This window comes from Rousettus aegyptiacus, unplaced genomic scaffold (assembly GCF_014176215.1).
Source record: "Rousettus aegyptiacus isolate mRouAeg1 unplaced genomic scaffold, mRouAeg1.p scaffold_m13_p_14, whole genome shotgun sequence".
NCBI lineage: Eukaryota > Metazoa > Chordata > Mammalia > Chiroptera > Pteropodidae > Rousettus > Rousettus aegyptiacus.
In genome coordinates this window covers 56,170,924-56,196,907 of record NW_023416289.1, presented here as the reverse complement: position 1 = coordinate 56,196,907, position 25,984 = coordinate 56,170,924, and the positions used below count along the sequence as shown (strand labels likewise).

Genomic DNA, 25,984 nt, shown 5'->3' with positions numbered 1-25,984 from the left:
TCTGTGTTAGAGTCGTATCTTTCCCATCAACTCGGGTATTGATGGACACACACTGCGAAGTTTAGAATAATACAAATAGTGCTGCTATGAATAGTCTTGGGCATGTCTTTTCCAGAACTTATATACATATCCGTTGCATGTATACCCCAGACTGAGACGGGGAGGGGGGTAGGGGGGAAGCTCAGAAGGCATGCATATGGTTGGCTTTCACAGATGCTGCCAGACAGTTTTGCGAAGTAGTCATACCAGTTTACGTTTGCACCACCAGGAGCATGTGAGAATTGTTTTCCCATATCTTTAAAAACACTTGATAATGACGTTCTCATCTTATATGCACTTGTATCATTTTGTGGGTTCAATTTGCATTTGGCTGATAACTAATGATGTTCGGACCTTTCGGATAGGCTCTTTTGTAAAGGGCCTGTTCAAATCTTTAGCCTATTTTCTTCTGGGTTATCTGCCTTTTCTTTGTAGAAATTCTATGTGTATTCTGGATAAAAATCCTTTTTCAGATTATGTATAGAGATTGCATATCTTCTCCAGCTTTGTGGCTTATAATTTCACACCCTTAATCATTCTTTGAGGGAAAAATTAATTTTAATTATCTCCAATTTATTAATATTTTTCCTTTAAAGGTTAGCATCTTGACTCTAGTGTAAGAAATCTTTGTGCTCATCACATAGATGTGAAAACATTTTCCTATGTCTCTTTTCGAAACCTTTATTTCACCTTCCACTTTTGAATCTGCAAATTTATATGGAATTGATTTCTTTGAATAGTAGAGGGAATAGGTCAAGATTCATTTTATGTGCATGGATACTAAAGTGATCCAGCATTATTTTCCAAAAATGTCTTTTTCTTATGCGCTGCAGCTACGTTACTTTTGACATAAATTACGCCACAGGTTACCGGAATGCACGTGAGTCTGCTTCTGGTCTTTGCTACTTCTTGTCCAACACCACACTGTCTTAGTTACAATAGCTTTATAACACATCTTCGTCTCTGCTAGTGTTAATAACCTGCAAGATGGCTTTGGCTAGTCTTGAACTCTTGCTGTGTCTCCAGATGCATTTTAAAATCAGCTGATTCTTTTCTGCAAAAGGCTTATAATTTTTATTGGGTTTACATTCAATCTATTGACATCTTAATATAGTGAATCTTCTAATCCATGAATTCCTTTATTTATTTTCTTCCTCTCATTATTTTTTCAGTGTAGAGGTTTATGTAGCTCTCATCTACATTCATAAGGAATTTTGTAAAGTAATTTTCCATTCTTGTACCACCTTGTTTGCATTTGGGAATGAGGATTATGCTGGCCTCATAAAATGTGTAGAAAACTGTTTTTTTGTTTGTTTGTTTGTCTTTTTTTTTGCGATTTCAGAGTTGGTGGGGCTTTTTTTCCTATTGTATTTAGAGAAATTTTGTATTTTTTTTTTTAGTATTAAAAGAGCTATTACATTTACAGTACTTAGAAAGCACCTGGCATTTGGTGTTATAAAATGTTAACTATTCTTATATGCTTGACGATCTATTTTCCCCAAGTAAATCATTACATTAAAATGCCAGAACAAAATGGCAGGCTTTATTAAAAAAAAAAAAAGAAACCTATATAAAGAAGTAGCAAGCTTAAAATAAAGCCATTCTTTAGAAGTGACCCTTCAATTTTCAATCATCAATTGACTACTCATAATATTTTCAGAAGATATTCTATTTCAATTTTTCAACCATTCGGCTGCCATAAAAGTTAAGATGAATACCACATAAAGGAGAGGTGGGTTTCGACAGTGCATAGTTTTAAATAATAAATATGGTTAACTCCATCTCACGCACATGAAGGATTTTCTTGTAGCTAATAGGCGTACACTGAGCTCATGACTCGACTACTTTTTTTCCTTAGTAATTTTCTCCCACAGACTTCCTCTCCTCCTAGCTTCTGCACTGTCTCCTCTCCTCCTAGTGGAACTTTGTCTCCTCTCTAATTCTACTTCCAGTTACACTCTCAGCTGACTCATCTTTACTCACCCGACTTTGAGTGCCGAGTTCAAACTCCTGAAACATGTAGCCTCCATCGACTTCTGTGAATGTCGGCCCTTAAGTATCTCTCTCTCGAGCACGGTGCATTTATTCTCTTTGCTACCTATCCATCCACATGTTCATTTACCTCTTTGACGTCCCCAGTTAGAGGCTTCTCGGGCACTGCAAGTTCAACACCATCGAAAACCGTGACCATGCGGTTCCCCCCATGGCGGCTCCCACAACTCCCGCCCTCAGCGAACGGCAACGCCGTGTTCCTAGGCCCGGGGATGAGAGGACTGGCAGTCGCCCGTGACTCTCCTCCCTCCTCTACCCCAGTCAAGTGCCTGTTGCGTCCTGCTCACTTTATCCCGTAACCATCTCCCGGTTTCACTTATGTACATTTTTTTTTTCTCTTTTTCCAGTGCCACTATTTGAAAGCCCAGGCCACCGTCAACTGATCAGCAGTTCTACAACTGGCTCTTCGCTGAACATTCATAATCGCTCGCCTACCCACTGCAGCCGGAATGTGCTTTTTAAAACTCGAGAATGTTATACCACTACTCGAAAGCATCTGTTTAATGTCTGGCTCTATCAAAAGAATGTAGCCGGTTTTGTTCAGCTAGACTACCAATGATAAATGACAAGAAAAAGAATCAAAAATCGTTCTACGGCTCACAGATATTATTACCAGAGCTTATAAATAATATCACACAATATAAGCTTTGCATTTCATGCAAGAAATCATTTCCTAGGCTAGACCACACTAATCTACAGAGCTCAGCCTTCGGTTCTGAGAGTCACACATGACAGGGTAGGGAAAGAAAAGTCATCTGTGACTCGGTCACTTAAACACATGTTGACAGGGTGTCTATTAGATGCCAGACAGGATGGGCTATCCTGCGGAGGAGAGCAGGGGGTCGAGGCCTCTGATAACTATGAGCGATAGCAGAAAATGGCAGATGCTGGAAAGATACACAAGATGTGGGAACGAAAAGGGACAGAATCTCATCCAGCCAAAGAACTAAGAAAGCCAGCCGGGGGCAGGACACTTTTGAAAGTTCTGAAGGAGAGTCGGATACACAGAAACTGAGAAGGAAGTATTCTCAGTGAAAAGAACAGTCTAAGTGAGGATTAGCCTGGCATGATGGAACTGGCGCCACGGCCATGATTCGCGAGAGGGTCCCGAGGCCTCAGCGACTAGGGTGGGGGCAACCGGAAATGGGCAAGATACCTCGTCAGCACTGGATCCGCCACGTTTCGTGGATTGTGAGATGGGGGAAAGGGCATGAGGAACCAAAAGGGGGGCGGCCAGGGCCCCCCAGCCCGGAAGATGCCAGTGCTGACGAGGAGAATAAAGAAGCTGGAAGGAGACGAGGGCGTCGGGAGCCTTGAAGACACGGAGGGCGGGGGAAGGGTGAGTTTCTGACCTGCCGAGGTACAGACGCCTGCAGTCGTCCAGGCAGGGCCGGAAACGGGCGTGTGACGTTTGAGAAGAGAAGCACGAGAGTTTGGCGAAACTTCGATCTTCCTAAATTATCTTTAATTATCGCAGTGTGGGTCCGTAATGCACACATTTTACCTAAAGCGTTCTGGACTCTTTCATACAAGTTTCTGATGACCTGTATAAGTCTTCACATTCCACAACTAACATTCGTTTTTGGCATCCGGTGTCCACTTTATCAATTAATTGTTTTCCACACGCAGCTTATTAAAGGTTGACTTGGTCCCGTCATTGCATCCCGGAGGCTGTTTGTGGCCTAAACTTAACACAGAGAACTTCAGTTGGGCTACAGAGAAAATAAGTCTAACTAATGACGCCTGCCTTGTCAGGCAAATTATTTCATTTTGAGATTCTATAGAAAGAGAACAACAATAAAGTATTGGTTCCACTTTTAAATAAATAAGGGGTTATTTTGCTGCTGAAAGTTTTCATTCAAATGACTGATCAGATCTCACATGTCTGTTTAAAAATGTCTGACTTGGGTCGTTACAAAATGACAGACTATGATAAACTAGATGATAGTTGGGAGTGAGACAATGAGCCATTGTTTACACAGAAGATTGAGTAACTGGTTTAACAAAAGAGGTTCCTGGGTATCTATTGTATGTACAACTAAGAGATTTACTGGAGCTTTTATAATTTCTGCAAGACTCCTTTCTAGCCAGCTTCATTAACTTGAAGTAAATCAAATCATGCAGAAATCTGGCTCAGCCAGAAAGCAACCCGGGAAGATATAATATGAAGAAAAACAGACACGGGATGATAAGGTTTAGAATCTTTGGCATTTTTCATAAACATTTTGTTTGAAGATTATTAAATTACAACCCAAAGAGGGAGGGGGAAAAAAAAAAAGCCTCGCTATTAAATCAGGTCTCTTTACCTCAACTTTTCTTTACAATACATACATATATTATATACATACACACATATATAACTGCACATACAAAGTATGTGTCAACAAAATATAGTCTTTACAACTCACATGTCATTTCAACAGAAAGAAATGTGCATACATCATATATATGCGCAAAGTTGGGATTTCTGCTTGGAGGGTGCATTGCTGTGAAATGGTGGGGTTTGCTAGGATGGGGCTCTGAGTTATATTTTTATTATGGGTGACTTCATATGCCGGTAAGAGGAACAAGAGATCGATTTGGGCCGCTGAAGTATTTTTACTTTCTGTTCAAAAATGCAGGCAAAGGAAGTGGTTGTGATGATCAGGGAAGAGGCCTCGGTTTTCAGTCCCTTGCCCCTCAGACTTTAGCTTTCTAAACAGCCTCAGAATTCATTCGTTCCTTCCTTCCCCCTTCCTCCTGAAGCCATAACATTGACATTTTATTTTGAAAACTGACAAAAAGTAAAATAGGAAAAAACGGTGTTTTAAGGCAACCAAATACTTTCGTGAAACCTTCGCTTTTTGGGTGAGGGCTCCCTTTGGCCCTTCCCGGGGCAGCCGCTGCCAGCACCAGACCGTGATGGAGGCTGGGGTCCAGCACCGACTAGTTCACTGAAATTCTGTATATATGTCTTCGGTAACCATGACTGGGCGATTCGCAGAGACTTGGGCTAATCGGTCCTGGTGATTACTTAAAACTCCGTTTGTAATATAGATTATCTGAGTATGTAGTGGCTATCAAAGACTCGTTAGCTCAGAGGGAAAATAGAAAGAAAAGCTGACTCACAGGAACAATCGTCCGAGAGGCGTGTGGGGCTGGGGAGTGAAAACAAGCGAATCGTCACGAGAATCTGCCGGAGGCGTGAAAACGAGTCCCAAGTCACTTTCGGACCCAAGTGGCCTGCCGGCTGTTTCCGAGGATGCTCAGACCCCCGGCGGCCCTGCTCCGTCTCCTGGACGAGGAGGGATGCTCGTCTTTCGGTCTCTCTTTGCCGGGCTGACCCGCTGTGCAACGAGGACACCCATGCATGTGGGTGCACCCGCGCGCGCGTGTGTGTGTGTGCGCGCATATGTGTGTGAGTGTGCACGTGTGTGTACACCTGTGCACTTGAAGGAGGGGTGGGGTACAGACAGGGCGCCACGCGACACGCATTTCACAATGACACCACGGGTACCACTGAGGGAGCGATGGTATTGGTCTAATCACCCGCACACAGAGGAGGCGCCGGCGTCCGAAGCCGTGCCCTAGAGCCCGCTGCGCTTCTTGCGAAGGGGGCTCTGGCTGCCGCAGGGTCTCAGCTCCGCGTACTGCACCTGTGAAAACAAACAGGCGTGACGCGGGCGGGATGGTAACCCTAGCTGGCCGCGGTGTGCGTTAATGGCTCCCTCAGGACCCGCCGAGGCAAAGGAAGGAAGGTTCAAAGGTAATGAATCATTTTCTAAACACAGGAACATGGAGGGATTAATTACAGGAAGGATTTGAGAAGTCATGCATCATTTCTCGAAACCAAAATATTAAAAGCAGATTTTTCTAATGAGATGCATGGGGTTCTACCTGCTCTCCGCGCGGCTAGAGGGTTTCAGTTCTGTGTGCCCGTTTCCACCATAAGTAAGCTTAATGCGCCCTCTTGGGAATGTTTATCTTAGGATATGATACAGCAACTGACTCAGAATTATCCATTTAAAGGTATCTAAAATGTTGGGGAGAAAAATCTCTGCAAATTATACACATTTATTTTGCCAGGGAGGGAAATAATGCTGAAATTGATACTGGCCCCAGACTTATATAGATTTCTCTTGAAAATGAATTTCATTTCTAAAGTAATGGCTAAAACATCTGTGATAAATACGAGAGTGGGGGAGTCCCCCGCGGCACAGACAGTGCTCCTGGCGACACACGGAGGGTCTCGCTGGATTCTCGCACAAGCTCCCCCCAGTGCTCTGTGGCCGCGTGTCCCCTTGCTCCCCCAGCTCCCGCTGGAGGACGGCGCTGCAGGCTGGTGGCTACACTGGGCACAGACAGTCCTCGAGGCGAAGGGGCTCAGTGGCAATTTGCACTCTGGAAGGACCCAGGCAGAACCTCGCACCGCCACTCAAGTGATGCTGCGTTGCAATCCTATTTATTGCTTTGGTGTGTGAGCTTTGATGGGCTGATGGTGGAATGGCTTTGTTAAAGGATTGGGGAGCAGATCACATGCATTCAGGACTTTGAGCATTTATGCCACACTCCCTAAGGACACCTGGCCCATCACATAAGCTGAGCTGCACTTGGTAGAAAGCATATAGGTAAAAAAAAAAAAAAAAGGGGAAAAAAAAGAAAAAAAAGCACGCTTTCCTTAAGAGTGTTTTGTGATGGCCCCGTGGGGGAGCAGGGGATGAGATGCCTGTCAGTCTTCAATGCAGAACAAGCAAGGGCCAGGTGACTACTTTATAACCGTGCAGTGCAAATGTTAAGGAGGGACTCGCACTTACAGAATGCACTTTAATAGATAATCATATCGTAAAATGACGGTTAAAGGAATATAGCATCATGGAGTCTATTTTAATCTCTAGGACTTGGGACGAAGGGGAAAGAAACTCTCGGGCCCTTCAGCCCGATGTCCCCGTAAGCCGCCCAGAGCTTCCAGGGAGCCAATTACGTCACAGTGGCTCAGAGACGAAAATCGGTATCTGATTCGGGGCTCTCTCCGATAACGAGGGATCGCGTCTCCGGCCGTCACGCTATCTCGTGCTATGGTCTCCCATCGACTGCATCCCAGATACTGCTGCCCGACCCCCCTTCCTCTGGGTTCACGGCGGCCTGATGTGCGGGGCTCGGATCGAGCCGCCGAATGGGGCTTCCTGGCATTGTTGCCATGGCTAATCTCCCCGCAGCCACAGAAACTGGACGCCGCTGGACTAAGTGACCATTACCTGTGAATAATACCTCTGATTGATCTCAAATCATTTCACGCCGCCTTGGCCTCTCTGTGTATTAACGTAAGTGGGGGCTTTGCCCTAAGCATCTCTAAGTCTTCAGAGGGAAAGAGATAGAAGGAAGGCTGGGGAGATAATCGGGGCAAACAAGAATGAAAAGATTAATCCTTTTGTCCCTTACTTCCCATAAAACGCCTGCCATGCGGAAGAGAAGAAAAATAAGCGGGCGCCCCCCGGCTGTGGCTCGCACCGGCTCCCACTCGCCGAGCCCCTCTCATTCCCTTTGGGGGGGGCAGGCAGTCAGCACAGGGACAACCACCACCACATTATCGCCGCGCGGCGTGAGTCCCCGGTCATTCTTAAGTAGCTCTTTTTCGGGATAATTTTCCCCAATCATCTCATGCTTGGGACAAAGGTTCTCTCGCCACCTCCCTGCAAGCCGGTCCTCTTTAAGGATTTCCTGATTCTTTATCTCAGTTAATCACAGGCACAGCCTCGTGGTCCCCGGGCTCTGAGGCTGGCCACGCTTCCGTGCTGGGGCCGCCGCTGGTGGCGACCGCTCATTACATACCTTCTGAACATCAGACGGAACCCTGGAGAGGAAGTCCAGGAGTTCGTTATTGTCGATGGCGTAGGGGTTTCGAAGCTTCTTAGTAAATTTATTTATGCCTGAAAAACAGAAACGTGGGAGATCTTTTTATCTGTCTGTCCGTCCGTCTGTCTGTCTATCGTCTATCATCTCTTTAAAAACTCACCTAACTGGGGGTCGGGGGGTGGGGGAGCAGCGTTCACAAGTAAAAATTAGTGTGAAAACAATTACTGGACCTCGAGCCATGCCCACGCTGCTGTCATGCGGAATCATGACAAATGCCTGTTCTTGGAGGGAGGAAGGGGGGATGCCGGGGAGCGGCTCTGCCTTCTTCAGCTGTGAAAACCCCATTACGGTCCCAGCGGCGGGGCGGCAGAAACACACACCCAAACCGTGGAGCTCGCTGCGTTTGTGGGCCACACTGATTAACAGCCTCCTCTGCTAGGGACACAGACGTCCCAGGTGGGAAGAGGCCTTCATTAGCCCAAACAAGCCTCTGCTTGGGGGCTCTGGACCAGATGTGGCAGTGGGGGGTGTGGGGCGGGAGTTGTTTTTCTGCTGTTAAAGAGAAGCTGCAGAAATCTATCTTCCCCCCCTCCGACTCGTTTTCACAGGTTTCTCTTGGCTCACTGCAGAACAGAACTTGACATGTTGACTGTACTTTGAGGCTGCAGGAAACTGTGAAGAGTTATTATTGGAAAATTATCTTACTATGGTTGCTAACTTAATTTATGGGCCACAACACTGGTGCGTGGGTTTGTCTAGGCAATGGCGTTCGGGCTAATTTTGGCCGGGACAAGGATGACGAGAAGAGAGTTCAACGTCTCAGATGTCTCTGGTGGCTGCGCCTTGGGAGCTTGGGGACATCCAGGACGAGCTCTGCCCGTGGTTTCCTTATCAGAGGGGACCTCCTCTAACCACCCTTTGTCCATTACTCTGCTCCTTGCCTGTACCCAGAGCTCACGAACTAGGGTATTTTCACCATATGTCAGCCCTTTTTTGTGCTGAGTTTCAGAAGCTGGAAGACTGAGCAGCCTTCCGAAGTTTCGCCACAGAGCGCTCGTTTACCAAGGAGCATGTCTGAAGACCTTGCCAGTCCGGGTAATGCGGAATGCAGCCTCACCTGAGGTGTTAGCCCTGAGTGGCTCCTACTCTGAAGCCAAGGTAACGTTTAGCCGTTCGACTGCCCCCAACCCGTGCAAGGTCTGATGTTTTTTCTTATCTCATTAACTATCATTTTGCTTTCATCTAAAGATGGGACTTCCTGCATGGCATTGTACCTGACACAATGCCAACCTCCAGACGTTTCTTTAGAGGGGGTCGACTTTGCATCTGCTTCGCAAACGGCAGCCAGCCATTGCCCACGAGTAAACGGTAGCTTGGTGGTCGGTCTGGGAAGACTTCTTGCCAACGATCCTGTGCTCTCAAGTCAAAGCCGTACTGTCTTTCTTCCCTCTACCCCAAAGCGAGCTTCATGTTTCAGCTCAAATTTCTCCCAGGCTTCCTTTAAACTAAAATCTCACTGTGTTATTCTAAAGACATTAATTGTAGCATGGGCTTTTTGGCAAAAGAAAGCAGACGAGGCAAAATGATAAAGGGAGACAAAGACATATTGAGGAAAGATATAGCTTCTATTGTTAATTATATATAGTGTGCGCATCTGGAGTCTTTACAATGAACAGCAAGGCAGGGATAATATCGCAGCCGATCAAAACACTGCATTCTTAGTTACTGAGAAGATTATAAACCTGCACAGTAGCTCGAATGCACCAATAAGGGCAGAAGTAGTCCACAATGCACTGAGACTGTCTATGCTCGAAAAACTGAGTTAGAATAAAAATTATAAGGCACTCGGAGTGCATGCTTCAAAAGCTTATCTTACTTTTTCTAAGGCGTTGCAGGCTCCAATGTCAGTAACTGCGTGAGATCGCGTGTCAACAGGGCGCCATGCACGTGCCTGGTCGTCTTCACGGGGCCAGAGGGTCAAGGACAAAGGCTATGGGGCAGGAAGAATACTGAGCCCTGGTTCTGGCTTCGCCGTGTATTGGCCGTGTGGCTTCAGGCACATCACCTACCACTCCTGTGCCTCGGCTTTCTCACGTTAAAATCTGAATAATAAAGACCTGCCCTAGGTTCCAGGAGAATCACACTGGACCACGCAGGCAAGAGGATTCTGTAACCTGAAATCGCACCATCATCACTGCAGATGTGAATAAGCCAAGACAACGGAGGTGGTGACAGAGGGGACTTTGCACTAATTACTAGGCACGTGATCACGCATATGAGCTCGGAAGTTGTGGCCTTATCCAGTAGCGTATGTTCAGATTTTTAACCTACACAACACAGAGAGACAGAGGGCACATCTGCAGTGGGTTTTTAGTTATAGCCCCCCCCCAAAAAAAAGTAAGTGGGGTCCAAATACCAAGGGATTACTTAATGGTCTCAGGTCATAGATAGAATATATTGGTGGAGCAGAATGAGCCCGTCAGTCAAAAAAAAAAAAAAAATCACCTGGAGAAAGTCAGAGAGGAAAAATTGAATGGCTGCTTTATACATATGGCCTCTGGAGAATAACCACTTGAAACAGAATCATAGCACAGTTTTTCAGGTATTTATATGAGTACCTTCCATGTAAGAGGTACTGTGCTATCGAGAGATGCAAAGTTGACTAAGTCATGGTTTCTTCTCCTGGACAAAACAGAGAACCAATGGATTGTGCTCTCCTAAGATGGTCTACTTCTTAGATTTTAGAAGTTACTCAACATCCCTATGACGTTTCCCATTTCTGAATATCTAGGTCTAGCTTTGTTTGACATCGGGATTCTACTTTCGTGGGTTCCCTGTGACAAGATCCACACGTAATGGTTTTAGAAAGGTGGTAGCTTTTACCCTACATTTTCACACTCTCAGCTTTTACTTAACGGTGAATGCACCCATTTCTAATTTTTTGAGACACCTCCAGACTGTTTTCTATCGTGGCTAACCAATAATGTACTATAATATACTTAAAACTAATAAAATAAAACTAGGAAAAAAAAAAAGTTGAATGCACGTCATCACGGTGCCTCCTCTTAGTAACCTCTTGGAACACCTTCACCTCTCAAGATCCCTGATAGTGACGATGGCTGAAGACTCAGCACTTGTCACAGGAGCCGAGTAATAAAAACCCGACTGACGCGAGCTCCCGTGAAGAAGGGGAAGACGTGCCGACGGCTTCTCCGGCAACCGCTTTGCCGCGGCGGGCTCTCCTCGGATCGGCCCCCAGCCCGCCCGGCAACAGATGCGAACGTTCGCAAAGCACGGAGCTGCTCGAGTTTTGTCCAGTTGCTGGCCGGCATAGTAAATTGAGTCACAAAACTTATTTCCAGTTCGCTGTTTTTGTTCCTGCCTTTTAAAAGCGGCCGGACTTTACACGGGCACGCCATTGCCCTGGGTACAGGGTGGCTTCCTCTCCTTTGCAGCCCCGGTTACGTGACCACTGAGGGCCCCTTCCTCTCCCCTGACTGCTTCTGCATTTCGGCACTGGGTCGGGTTAGTTTCTCCTCCAGGAGAGATGACGTGTCAGGAGCAACCTGGCTACTTTTACGAAATATAAAGAGCAAGGTACGGGTGTTTGCTCCCTGCCTGAAGAACAGTGTTTCCTCAAAATCACCGGGCCGCGCAATCTATCATTCAAGAGAACTTGTGACTGTGACAGCCAAAGGGAAATCCCACGCACGATCCCACTGTTGCTCCATCGCAGTCACGCGAGAGCCCTACGAACGGCCGTGCCGCCTGATCACACCACGGGCCTTTCCGGGGCGGTCCTGCGAGTTCCGGTCCCCCGTGCGCGCTCTTTAATTCCACGCTTAGTCGCCAACAGGAGCGCATTCAAAGTTCATGGCCGCCCTTTAAGAAGGAGTGAGCGGGCCTTACCTGAGACGGACTGCTAGCCAAACGGCCGAGCGGGACTTACCCCAGACCAGAACGATGCACCGAAGCGGGACGAGGTACAGCGTGGCGGCGGCGGCCGCCAGGACCAGGCAGGCCAGGAGGGAGAGGAACGGCACCGTCCAGTTGAACGTGCTGCGGACAGACCACACCGGCGTCAGGCTCCGGAGGCCGCAGCGGCCGCCCACACGCATTCACCCTGCCACGCCCATTTCTCAGTCACACAAGGGGGAACGATCCACCGGACACGTCTCTCTACAAACCTGGAGACGAAAGTTGGCCAGAATGCTTGGGTGCTGGAAACCCTCCTTCGGGGGGTCACCGGACCAAACGCCACTGAACTTCTTGGAACTGGCTGTTCCCAAGAGGAGGCTTTGGCTCTCAACAGTGATTAGACGCTGCAATATTGTCGTGATGGCTTATGCACAAAGATCTTCAAAACCAGGGGTCACTTTAGGTCACTTGAGAGTCGATACTTCCCTCTCAACTAACGTGCAGATGCCAGTAAATATTTAGGAAAGGAAGGCCGTTATCACAGTGTTTTAGCGCTTTTGTGTTTTCTAGCAACATATTTCGGATTTCCAGACTCATTTCCCGCAGAAGATGAACAGTGCCCTGAAATGGGGGTGGCGGGGGCGGGGGGCGCATGTGACTATAGACCAAGCCACGGATCACGCTGGTGCTGCTGCCGCACAGGCTCACGGGGCCCGGGCTCCTTTAGCTGCATCTAACACCTACGCTGACTCGTGTGGAAATGGAGATCCAGAACACGGGATGCGGAACTGAACAACGCACCGTGGGAAGTTTGCGCGGTCCCAGAACGTGATCTGTAAACCCGTGACCTTGGAAGGGCCCTGTGAGTGCCGAGACTCTTCCTCCTTCCTGGTCTCCACCCTCACGCACACGCTTGTCTATTGACCCGTGCTTAAGGGTGACGTGCTGAAGGCCCTCTGTCGAAGAGCCTGGGAGAGAGAAGGGTGCTCGCCAGCACCGTCCCGTGCTGCCTGGGAGCCCCCGGCCTGGACGCCACATCTAACTCCTCCACCACGCCAGGCCTCGCCAGGCCCTCTCTCCCCTTTACCGCGGAGCAGCGCACAGGGCCAACGCTCTTCATCCTGAAGGCAAACGATTTCTTACATGTGTTCGCAGACTTTTCCCATCATCCTGACTTGAGAACTCCCTTAATTCTAAGAAGGGAATCCCTGATTTGGACAGTAGTGAGACAAATGAGCCAAACCTTTCCATCGATGGGAAAAAAAGATCGATGAACTCCTTCCGTTCATGCAACGATTCAAGTTCACTATCATGTCCTAAGAATAGCATTTTCAAAATTTTAGAGCACGAGACCAAACTGGTTGTGACCAAGTGTGGTGAGGGGGAGGGCGGTCCTCCTCTAGGCCGTCCCCCTAGGTGACCACTGCGCGTCGATGGAACCGTCACCTTCCTCACCCCCCAGGCTGGGACGAATGGAGTCCTCCGACGCCTCTGCCCGAAAACGGAGACGACCGGATCTCCGCGGCTGCGCATTGTTCTCCTGTAACGCACGGCGGTGCGTCCTCTCTTCCACGCGGGCGCGGTCGCCACACCCACTTGTGAGCCCTCGCCCCACACCTGGCCCCTGGCCCTCTGCTGAGGTTTTCCGCCTGCGTTCTGGGCCCCTTCCGACTTGTCTCTCTTAGATTAAACACACGACACGTGGATCTGCCCTTCCCAGGGCCTCGCCGTGATCGAAGCTGCATGTCACCTGCTTTCTCAGTGCTCAGTATCTCTTAACGCCGCTTTCTAGCCAGAGAGGCACGACTTCCCGTGGATGTGCCGTCGAAGCCCTGAGCCGGAACGCTTGAGGGGGTGACTTTGCTGTCGTGCGTCTACGTTAGTTTCAGCATCTGCCCTGTGGAGGTCTCTCTACCCCTTCAAGGTCACAGTGTTGGAGCCACCGCTCCACAGTGATAGGACGGATAATATAAATCGCCCTTCTGCTCCGTCCTGCCTGCTGCCTCGGGTAACAGAGATGCTACCTCTTGATTAATGTTTTAGCCTGATGTGTATGTGCCTTTGAAATCTGTATGGCATTTTAGCAGGTAGAAGAAAGCAAGCAGTTTATTCCATGCACATGCAATATGGTGGGGTGCCCCCGGCAGCAACTGGGAGGCCTCGCGCCCCTAGTTGTATGTAAGTCTATTCATTTGCTCATTGCCAATAGCTGGGTGAAGGTTTTCCTGGTCCTTAAGCTCTGCGTTACAATGGAATTCCAACAGAGTTACATATGACGCCCGCCTGAATGTCCAGCAGGAACTGTAAGGTCACTGCGGCGATGAATGGCCAAAGAATTAATGGGAGCCGAGCCTTCCTGTGCGGCAGCTGGGCAGAACAGTGCCCTGTTCATGGCTGGGAACGCGTCTCGGACACGGCCGCCGCAGCTGCGCCGGGCACAGCTGGCCCTCAGAAGCTCCGTGGAGCGGGGGCCTGTTTAAATCACGCTGCCCTCTCCTCCCGTCAGACACATTTCCTTGACCATTGTCGCTGCACAACGGCCGCGTTTGTCTGTGCGAGACGGCCAGGCACTGGGGCGGCTTGACCAAACAGCCGGGTCCTCGCTTCCTCCGTCCGGCCCCTCTCCGCAGCCTCTTACCCCCTGCTGCCGGCACGCCCCTCGCCTTTTTTTTTTTTTTTTCATTGCTATTTTCCATCCGCAAAGGCCCTGGACGATCTGCCTCAGCGTAAGGCACTGCGGCGGCCACCGCCCGTGGCATAGCCGCGCTGGACCTCCCACCTCTCCCTGGATCTCGCACGGTCTTGGGCGTTGAGCCTGGGCAACGGGCTCCCACCTGCTGGGGCCCCGATTCGTCAGCTCTGGCCCAGCCATCTCTTCCAGTCCTCAGAGATGCTGATAAGTTGTTGCCACTTCGGAAATGCCCTCTGTCCGTCTGTCCCTCTTCTACGGCTCTTTCCAGGCTGGTCAGAGCTCCCCCCGGCAGCCCGTCTGACCTCCGTCCAGCGTCGATGCTACTGAATTCTAATCGTCTTATTATTGTCCTTCTCCCTCATGAGAAAATGGATCTCTAGAATATGAAGATGTCATAGTGTGGCAGTGAGGAGCCCAGGTTCGAATCCGAGCTCCGTGGCTCAGCAGTTGTGCGGCCTTGGGCCACAATAGTCAATCACATTGTGCCTCAGTTCCCTCATCTGTAAACTGGGGATACTAACAATCCTTACTCCACAGCTGTCGGAATCATCTAACCCAATTCTTTCAAGTAACTTCTTTAAGAGGTTACCATGCGTGACGGGCTCATGACAGTGTCTGGCTGGTACACGACATCAGTTGATATTGCTATCATCCTTGTTATGGACACGTTTCTCATTCTTAGACCAAGTCGGTGCCGGAACCTCAATAACTGATCGTTGAATGAGTGAATGAATTAAAACCTATAATGTCCTCACTACTTCACAATTTTCTACCGTGACTTCTGCTTTTGTTAAATGATTCTGAGGGTAAATTCAGGAATCATCTGCCAATTTACATGAAACAAAGAGGAACAAAGCAGATAGATAGATACACGTAAGCAAAAATGGTACTACTGTGTAATAGTTTCTTCTCTTAGGACCTAGATAATGGGAATAATAATGTGTAATTTCGGTAAAAACTCACCGAATTTGTGTAAAGATGGTTTTTAACCTATTTTTTAAACAAAACAATGTCGATAATTAAAGAGTATTCAAGGGCAATTTCATTTGATAAGGAACTGAGAAAGAAGATATTTCCTGATGTTAATTATCATTTATAGATTTTCCTGTATCTTGATAGACAGAACTTTCACTTGGCTTTTAGTATTTTTTTTCTCTTCTTTACTCATGCAATTTCTAAACATTATCTTCTTGGCTTAAAGAAACTAGATTGGTCAATAAGATAACAAATAGTATTAACGAATCTTTAGAAAAAGAACGTGGCCAACACAATTCTGTATTTAAAGGGGGAAAGAAATAAGTTTACAATTCAAAGAAAAAAATTAAAAACTGCTCTAGTCATTGGTACCAAATGAAGACCAACTTATACACAGTTTAATTATACATAAAAACACAAAACGTAGGGAGTCTTTCTCAACCGGAACTTCTTCAGAGAACTGAGACCTTCTGCTCTGCGGTAGGGAGTGGCAAGCTATGGGTTAGATTTGAGCCAAATCTAGCCTGCCACCTGTGTTTGTAAAGAAAGTTTTACTGGAACACATCTCACACCCATTCATTTATGTATAAACTATGACACCTTTTAGAGGTAAACAACAGAGTTGAATAATTGTAACAAAGACCAGAGAGCCCACAAAGCCAAAAATATTTCTGCTCTGGCCCTTTACAGAGAAAGTCCATTGACCTCTGCCCTGAGGTCCTCACGCGCGTGTTAAATTAACTTCACATCTTTGCATCTATGATGCTACTAGTTATGCACCGTTGTTTGGAGACGTGAGAAAACATTTCACGCAAGGCATTGCCGTGCTCGGTGGTTCTCAGGAGAAGACTCCTTTAAAGCATATTGGCTTCCCTTTCCATTTGTCAGTAGAACGATCTAATTTTTACTCTAGTTTATCACCCAAGCCAGGATCTTTTCGAGCGTGCAAGGGGGCAACATTAATAATTACAATGGGATGACGTGTGTAAATTGGGCCATATGGTCACCCCAGTTCTGAGGCACTGCCCCGCTGTGGAATCGACAAGCACAAAGAAGAACCCAACCAAAGTTAACAGCATTTGCTGGACACCAAAGCATTTGCTTTCGGTTTCGGTTTCTGTATTTTCTGACCCCGCCCTCCCCACCCCCACCTGTCCTTGTGGATGACAATTCTAATTCAAACGCCACAACCCAAATGTCCAACTTACTTTTTAATTCTTTCTCCAAAAGAAGCGATTTCCTCCAAGACGTTTTGCACTGTTGAAACAATATCCTGCACCATATAGATCCTTTCAATTAAGCCTTTTTTCTCGGATTCCTACGGGACATAAAAGCAAGACTCACCTCAGTTCCTTTACTTTAATTGCCCTGCTACGAAAATTCTCATACCATGGTATAATAGCATGGTTATCATCGACAGAGTGACTCTAAGAGATGAGTTACATTTTTCACAACTTAAATATTTACTGATTCCAAAAGGTCCCTGCCCACTCATTCAGATGCCACCACCCGGGGTGAGCGAGCCTCAGATGCCGCCTCAGCGTCATGAGGTACTGCGTGCAAGTCCCAAGAGCTTCCAGGAGCTTCGCTTCCCTGGGAGCTCAGGCTCATGTCGGGGAGCTCTGCAGTTCCTCTATTTGGCTGACCCCCATTTCCTCTCTGTCTTCAGGCTCTGTCTTCAGGCTCTCTGCCAGCTCATCCTCCCCACCTCCTATCAGATACTTCAGAAGTGATTCTAGCAGGTAACAATGTTCATGTTGGACGACATGTTCCCTGGTGATGTGGCTTCTTCGCCAAATACTGCTGCATTTCCCTTGTGTTTTAAGCCCACTGAAGCGGGCCTAATGAAGACTCCAGTCATCCTCTGGCAACCACCTTAAACTGGAGTGAGCAGCCAGAGAGAGGCGACAGTGCTCCGGACAGTGCCTTGCAGGGGACCGCATCCTACCCAGGCGATTTCCAAGGAGGATGCCCAACGACCGACCACTTTGTCCTCATGGAATTTTATGCAAATGTAAGTCCATGTTCTTCTGTCTCTAATTCTTCATGTGATGTGGAATTCAGCTTTCTGAGAACATCATCTTTATTTTGAATATAGAAAATCTTAAATATGTCTTACCATGTTAGGTAGCAAATGCTTATAAAAAAAAATAAGAATAACTTAGAAATTACTCAAATGGAGAAAAGAAGGTTCACAAACAGTGGGATTTTTACACTATGTCTCATATTCTGCTACCATTCTAGCTCCCTTAGAAAATCTGTCACAACTTTTTCCTATCTAGAATTTTCCTTGGGTTAGATCTGTACTAAGTTATTGAGCAAAAGTTTCTGAATTTAAGAGACCATTTCTATAACCTTCTGCGCAGCAAAAGAAGAACAAGTTTCACTCTCGTCTTGTATCTTCCATTCCATCAAAGCAGACCCACGGATGGAGTGAGAGGGAACCCGGCAACTACACCACAGTGACTGTTGGTAAAGGCGCCAGTACGGGAAATACGTCAAGGAGCACAGACTTCCCTTCTTGTGTCTGCCCTTGTTTAGGAAGATGCTTGGCTGAGACAGACCAAAGAGAGGGGCAGAGGTGAGGATGGACTGCTGCGACCCCCTCTCCAGTTCAGCGTGCGGGACGGTTTGAGTAACCTCTTACCGTCTGGTCTGCAGTCCGGTACCCAGCCATTAACCACAGAAGGGAAAGTCAGGCTCACTGTGTCCCTCTGGCAATGCAAACTGACAAGACCTTTTTACCTTTTCCCCTACTTCTAAATCCCTTGTTCCCCTTTCTCTCCTGCCAGCTTTACTTCTTCAAGCAGTTGGCATTATAAATGAGATATGCTGCCAGAGGACTCAGCTCATACTCAGCAATCCGCCAACGTCCATTAATGGGCGTGATGGTAAAAACTCTTCTCTGTCAGCCAGGGCAGGATTCATGTTTATAAAAGGGGATTTGGAAGCAGAGGGCGAACGTGGCTTCCTCTTTTCAGCAGCATAGAGTTTAGCCCAGAACAATTTCTTGGTAAATGCCTCAAATTTCCATGTGGCTCAACTTCATAAAAATTCCCTATTTCGGTTAACTCATTTTTTTTTCCCCCAATGAAACACCCAAATGCTGATGCTCTGGTTGTAAAGAAAATAGGAGTTCATACACGAATATAATAAACGATTCTCACAATATTCTCTCCCTTTTTAATGAAATTTATATTAGAAGGAAAAAAAAAAAAACGTAAGCTGTACCAACTCCACAGGCCCACGTGTTTTGCAAATAACAGGCTATGGAGTCAGAAAGAGCAGGGCTCAACGGGGACCTCGTCTTCTACTAATTTTGTGATCACGGCACGTCCCCCGCCCTTCCTGAGTTCCAACTTCGTTATGTGGGAAGGAGCATTAAACATCATAACCCATGTAAAGCACACGTCAGTCCCTCCCCTGCGAGGACGCAGAGACGTCAAAGGATGAAGGACCTTTGGTCTAGTTTTGAAAAGACGGAGGTTAATTCGAGTTTCAAAAGCAACGATCTTCCCAGACAAGTCCACTCACGTTGACTTTGTCACACGAGAGCTCATCTGGCAGTTCTGGCTGCGTCATGCTGGCTTTATTTACACGTTTCAGATTGAACCAGGGAATGTGGCGGTAACACAGTTTAGCAAACACAACGTTACATCTGCTGCCGCCACCGGATTTCCACGGAAGAGTAACAGAGATTCATTCAGAAAGACAGAGGTGCTGTCGCGTGTGCTTACATTTTTTCTTAACACATGAGGCTTCCAATTTATAGAGGGAAATGAATAATAAACATAGTAATGCCCACTGGTATGACTAGACAAACAATAGAATTGTAGCTAAACATATATTTGTAGATGCTAGATTTGAGAAGGAATGGATTTTACTTTTCGTTACAAACTTGAAAAAACACAGGGTATGCAGGATTCCCGAAAAGGATCAATGCAAAATTTCTATCTCAGAATCTTCCCAGTAATTTCAGCTATCTAGAATAGAGGCGCAAAAAATATATAACTTTAGACTTCAAACGGGAGTATGTTTGGTCTGTTTCATCCTACTGAATATTAGAAGCCTACAATTTGAAAGCTTGAAAAATTATAAAGATCGGAAATAGATTGAGCAGCATTTAGCATGGAAAAAAAAAAAAAAACCTCTCCACATCTGTCATAACAAAGAATGAAAAGCAGTATTTCTGATATACAAGATTAAAAATTGCTCTCTGGGAATCCTGGCTTACTGCGCTGGGAACTGTCTTTAGGGAGCCTTCCCATGAGACGTGTTGTGTGTGCACACGCACACACACACACACACGCACAGAGTCAACTCCATGCATAGTGGATATTATTAAAAAGAGGGGGGAAAATCACTACTCTTTCAGGAGAGTACTTATCTCTCAAGCAGTATTTTTGCTTTGGGAAATGAGTATAGAGCAGACTGTTTAGACTTTGAATCGGTATCATTCTGTAAGCGGTTTCAAACTGCTCTCTCTCTCCGTTCATTACGCAGCGCACGTCCACACGGACTGGTATTTATCAACGCGGCTTTTGCCCGCGACAGGAATCTTATCTGGTATCGAATGGGAGGGCTGAGAAAGTAAAAGCCATGAAAATCAGTATCAAGAGGAAGATGTTGATAAACTACAACTGAAAATTGGGAATCATTTAAAAAAAAAAATACATGTTTGGAATTTAGACTCTCGGTCTGGGAAGACTGATTTCATTACAAGTTTCTCCAGGCCAACTGACAGGGGCCAGGTCGCCGCAAGGCGATGGATGGGACTAATGGTCTTCTCGAAGTTCACACGACTGTCCTTAAGCACACAATGAGCCGCAGTTGCTGGTTTAGCTGTGTGTGTCCTTTGACGACCTTCGAGGTGGGCAAGTGAGGAGGGTAGGAGAAAAATCATGTCTGCGACCGAGCAATGCAACGAGTACTTTTTATGACGCTGAGACGGGGCTCAAACACTACTTCCTGTCACCCAGCCACTTCCTGTGCAGCGCCCAGGGCCGCGTACCAGCTCTGACAGAAGCGGCAATCGCACTTCACTCTGGGCACTCACTCTGGGCACCTCGTTTACAGTTGCCGGTGGTTTCCCTCATGCAGAGAAAACACTCTATAAACGTATAACGATGCAGAAAAATGAACCGATAAATTAATGACAGGTCTCCTCCATAATAATGTGATATGGTAAAAAAATAAATGTAATTTAGGTCAGAAGAGCTGGATTTGAGCCTTGCTACTATGCTATCAAGTTAAATTCTCTTAATTTGGGTTTGTTCATTTGCAGATGGGGAAAATAATATCTAATTTAATGGTTTATTTTGAGTGCTGAATGAGCTAAAGCACATAAAAACAGCCTGCAAATTGCAAATACTCTATAAATATCAGTATTTGTATAACTCTAACTACTTACGTAACTTACTCAAAATGATCTTGTTTTAAATTATTACTTTTGTGTCATTTATTACTTATATTATTACTTTTTCCTTCAGGAAAAAAAGCAGTGTCCCCTACCTTTCTATCAATTATCTTGTAAATTATTTATTAATTATCTGTTCACTTATTGGATAATTAGGACTTAAGGCGAGCCACACTGAAACAGAGGGAATTCCATTAAGAAAGACAAGAGAAACAGCTACAATCTTCAGAAAAACAATGACTTGTGGGCAATTAAGATATAATAGCCAATGTAGCCTACAGTAGCACGATGTAAAAATTTAGGCAATGGGAAATCAAACATCTAGATGCGTTACGGTCTGTACAATCAGAGTCTCTGATTACATTCTGTTAGACAGTTCACATTAGCTAATAGAAAGAGAGATAATCCATCCAATTTCCACTCTACTATATCATATTTCATAATATTTGGGAGTACCTTACCAAGTATAATCTTTAAAGTAGAAATGTCAAAGAAAATCCACAAGTACTAGGAATATTAGTGAGCCTGACAGTAAGCAGGATAAATAATGCCTCGAAAGGTCAGATTGCTAGATCGCTTCTGGATTAATTCTGGATTACTTCTAAAGGTAATGAAACCAAAATATTTTTAAGAACGGGGGTTTCATATTTAAAAGGAAAACTTGATCTAGTTGATGTGTCAGAGAAAAGGCTGCAGGAAATAAGGAAACCAATCCCTTCTCATTCGAACATGCATAAACTGATCATTAAGAATTGGCTCCACTCCATTTTAATATTAAAATCTTGAAACTAAGATGGTATGGTAGAAATGTTAGCAATTAAATTGCTTCGGCACTAAAAAAAATCATATTTAATCAAATTAAAAGCAGTTAAATCAGAATGGCCATTTACTTTATTCCCCTGAAAATTATCCATAAGCAGGTCCTCTGCAATATGCCCTATATATACAGATTGCATAGGCTCTAAAAATGTGTGCGTATTCAATTATTGTTAATCTTTCAGAGATATTCTTTGATTTTTTTTTTTATCTTCTTAAAAATACCACACCTTATCATCTTAACATACCACTGCTTAGGCAATATCAAGAGCTTAAAAAAAAATCACTAATCGTACTGACTTGCTGTTTTGGATATTCCTAAGAAGTCACAAAGGAATCGTACGCAAAGCTACTGTCACTGTTGGATTGTGAGGAGACGTCCTCTGAGAATGACGGTCTCCCCTGGGTGAGGCATTACAGGCCAGGTTCTCTCTCTGGAGACATGAGGCATGATGGGCCCATCCAGCTCACCCGAAGGACTATGCGCATGAATCTACAGCAAACTCCTTCTGAGAAGGCTCTGCCCGGGAGTGGGGAGGGGGCTGATCGGTCTGGATGATGGAAACTATCTTCAAATACTGAGACTGACGGTTTAAAAAGTACGCAAATTTTAACAATGACATCCTAACTTGTGAAAAGAGGATATGCTATAATATTTATTGGCGTCATTTCATGATAACATGTTCCACGACCGATCAGAAAAAGTGTATTAGATATTCTGCATTTTTTTAAAAGAAAATCTATGTGTTTTTTTTTTTACCCATAATTAATATAAAAGGGTAACTTCCCCCCGCCCCATTGTGAACTCACTGATCATCCTAAAAGAACAGCTCATTCGAGCCCTGTTTCTGAGAGCTGAGCTAAAAACCAACCAACCCGCAATGCAGTCATCACTGTGAAGTTTTTTATGATAGCAGTAGGCAGGTTTATTATTATTGCATGCCCTTATGATTTCTTCTTCCTGATGTTAATAGTAAATGCTGAAATAGTCTATGTAAGTAATTGTGGGGCTGGAAAAAGAAAGAAACTCTAATGCAAGTATTTATACCTTCCACAATGAAAACAAGATATTATTGCTTTGCATGACCTTTCTTAAGTAGGAACACAGCATTTTGCACAATACTTTCTTGGTTCATGCTTCAATTACTGACCTTTACTGTGTAGAAAATTAATGCAATTTTCATTGTAATCCATCCGTACAAATAAGGTCCACGTAGAAGAATTCCACGTATGGAATCTAATACAAATAGGAAATGTCAGCTGATTGCTGTTGGCTGAACCCTAGCCATTATCTGTGTTCTGGGGTCCCCAGCAAACTATACTCGTAACGAGCAATTTCTTGTGTGGCCTATCAGGTATAAGAAAGAAAGAAAGAAAGAAAAATCTCCTCTCTTCAAAGTTTTGTTTGTACTTTTAGTTCTCCAAAAGCCAAAAACTGGTTCCTGGAAATTTTACGTTATTAACTGAAAGCACACAAAAGGCAGGCGGGCGAAACTGCGGAGTCTAATTTGGTTTCTAACGCAGGTCGCTGCCGCGGACCCCCGACAATGAGAAGGGGCGAGAGGCTGCAGTCGCGTCGTTTTGCAGCGAGCCCTGCGCCAGACAGCGAGGGTGTGACAGAGCCCAGACCGTGCCCTGGTCTGTGCATCGGAGACAGGCCGAACACGGGAACGCGTCCGTCTCCCGCGGAGGCTGTGCCGAGGGCTGCAGCCCGCTTTCATCTCCACAGTCGCCTGTGATGGTATTCGGCAGGAAGGGGCCGCTGGCAATTAGGGAGTGTCACTTTCAAGACGGATCGTTTGGATAGAAAGGAGTTTACTCTCTTCTGGCTTGGAAGGAAATGGCTGTGTGTTTATAATTTGTAAACAGTTCGTCTCTCACTGGGCGTGTAACAGTTCCCAGAAGCAGGGTCTGTCATGTCTAACATGCACCAGAAGCCAGAGGGGCTGCGTGGGGAAGCCCTTCGACGCTGCACGTGGGGGAGGGGCGCGGCCCGGTGCCCGTGTGTGCAGGCCAGTGAGGCGCACGTCTCAGCGGTGGAGGCTGCTGCACGTGGAGGAGAAATGATAGATTGCAGTACGGATGTGGGCGATGTGTGCTCCGGAAGTCTAAAGTTGAAAATCCCTGCAGCTTCCCAGTGTCTTAGGGAAGTAAGAGAGGAAAGACAGGGATGAGGACAGCGAGGTTCGCCAGCGTCCTCTGTCAATAGGAGGCTCGTGCCAAACAGGAGAGGCGTGAACAGGAGTCAAAGTCCCATTTTAGGCTTATTCCTCTACAAGACTTCATGCAAATAGAAAATCAAGGAAGCAGAAAAACATGACCACGCTGCGGCTATTAAAGAGCTTATGAAAATAAATATTACAATCGAAGCATCTCAGGAACAAAACTGCCCGGCGAAAGTGAGGAGGGTCTTGTTCCTGACACCCCCGGGGCGGGGCTGCGTGGAGGGCCCCATCTGCCTCAACGCAGTAGCTCCAAGGCTCATCCTCGGAGACGCTGCGGTTCCAACTCAGCGTCCTTGCCCAGAGAGGCTTAAGCTCAGCCCAAAGAGCTCCACCTCCAGACGCGGGGCCCCCAGGCCGCCCACGAAGCACCTCGGTGTCAGGTTAGACCTTGACAGCCACTGGTCTCGATCTGTTGCCCGCTGATTTCCTGAACCCCACTTTGCCGTCATTGTCTTCCTGTTGGATGCTGACCTTATCGGATGGGCAGATATATGTGGGTTTATTCTATGAGTTGAGCCTTTAAAAATGTTTGGCCCAAAGGAAAGAAATCTTTTTTACTTCTAAGCCTTTGCTACTAAAATTTAGAATTTTTCCTAGTGTAGGTTTAAAATAATTTCATTAAGACTTGTGTTTCCTTCGGTAAAACATCCCATTAGCTCAGCTAGGACTGTTTCTAATGTTCATGGAGTGATGACATCGCCCAGAAGCCACTCACATAAATTCATCAAGAAAAAAGTTGCATCTGTGTGCCCTTTATTCTGAGTCAATTCACATTTAAGAAATATTTTACTGCTTTATTTTATTATTTTGCTATTAATGATCATTTTAGCACAACAAATAAGATTTACTTTGTAATTCACCCAATTTGCTGTAAATGGGCAAAACCATCTGGCTCTCTTGATTAATTTTAAGGCTGTTCATGTCACGGAGCCAGTGTTTTCAAATTCCTTTTTATTTCCTGGGAATTCTAGATTGGATACTTAACTCTCGAGATTCCCCCCTTTTGACCTTTTCCTCCCCCTCAAGCCTCCTCTAACGAGCCCCGCAAACCCACAGGTTCAAGGGGACTGGAAGTCCATTGAGCGAGTAGCATCTCATCTGGCATTTCTTTCTTTCTTTTTTTTTTTTTCTTTTTTCATTTTATTCCAGAAGGTCTGTCTGAAAGCATAATGACAACAAAAGCAGCAGATCTGAGAGACTCTCCCAGGAGAAGGGAAAGGACAGATGTACACAGACGTACAGCTGAGAGCGGTGCCGGCGGCAGCCGGGGAAGTGACAGGCCCTGGCGTGGGCGGCCGCCCCGCGGCGCGTGGGCGGCCGCCCCGCGGCGCGCGGGCGGGAACCCGCAGGGGGCGCGGCCTCGCTCCCTCACTTTCCTGGTGGCTGCCGCGGCCACGGCTCACCTGCGTTTCGCATGCCAGGGAGAGGGCGCGTCTTCCGCCGCGCCTCGAGGCAGGCCTCCTATGGGTACGCTTTTTAGAATGGTTAGATCTCTCGTCACATTTTACCCCTTTTCATCCTCATTTTTTTTTAATTCTTAGAATTAAATTACGAGAATATTAATAGACACGTCACTCTAGAGTACTAAGAAAAAAGTCGGAGTTTGACTCAAGCTGGAGGAATGCTACCTGCTGAAAATGTCAATGTCCCTGTGCACATTCTTCCGTGAGCACACCCACCTTGTCATCTTCCTCGTCCTCATCCTCCAGGTCGGTGCTCTCCTGAAAGGAAAGAGCACAGTTGGTTAATACAACACCAACTGAAATGACCAAATGCACATTTTTTTTTAAGTTTTCCTACATAATTTAAGCACTAATATTTTTAAAATGCCTTATGAGCTCTCTAAAAAAATAACACTTTTAAAGTTCAGGGACACCGTGGCAAAGCTATCAACAATATGCTTAATCTACATAAAACTTAACTATAAATAAAGCTATTAGGAGACTGCCCTTTGAAAGCATCCAGCTTTAAAAATGCATCGCCGAGTCATACTTTCTGCAAACAGTTTTGTTCTCATTC

The 25,984-nt window shown here is 46.1% G+C and overlaps 1 protein-coding gene across 13 annotated transcripts in view; it reads right to left on the bottom strand.

The window, feature by feature from the left end:
- Positions 1-1,362: 1,362 nt before the first annotated feature.
- MCTP2 (multiple C2 and transmembrane domain containing 2) overlaps positions 1,363-25,984 on the bottom strand; it is a 526,866-nt gene continuing 502,244 nt past the window's right edge. For 7 of the 13 annotated variants that reach the window (XM_036232007.1, XM_016123435.2, XM_016123431.2 and 4 more), the window contains 4 exons: positions 25,645-25,686; positions 16,717-16,826; positions 11,873-11,982; positions 5,736-7,997 (listed from right to left, as the gene is read on the bottom strand). In XM_036232007.1, coding sequence (XP_036087900.1) covers positions 7,810-7,997; positions 11,873-11,982; positions 16,717-16,826; positions 25,645-25,686 — 450 coding nt within the window. In that variant the 3' untranslated portion in view covers positions 5,736-7,809. The other 6 variants (XM_016123439.2, XM_036232009.1, XR_001594232.2 and 3 more) reach the window with 5 other exon arrangements.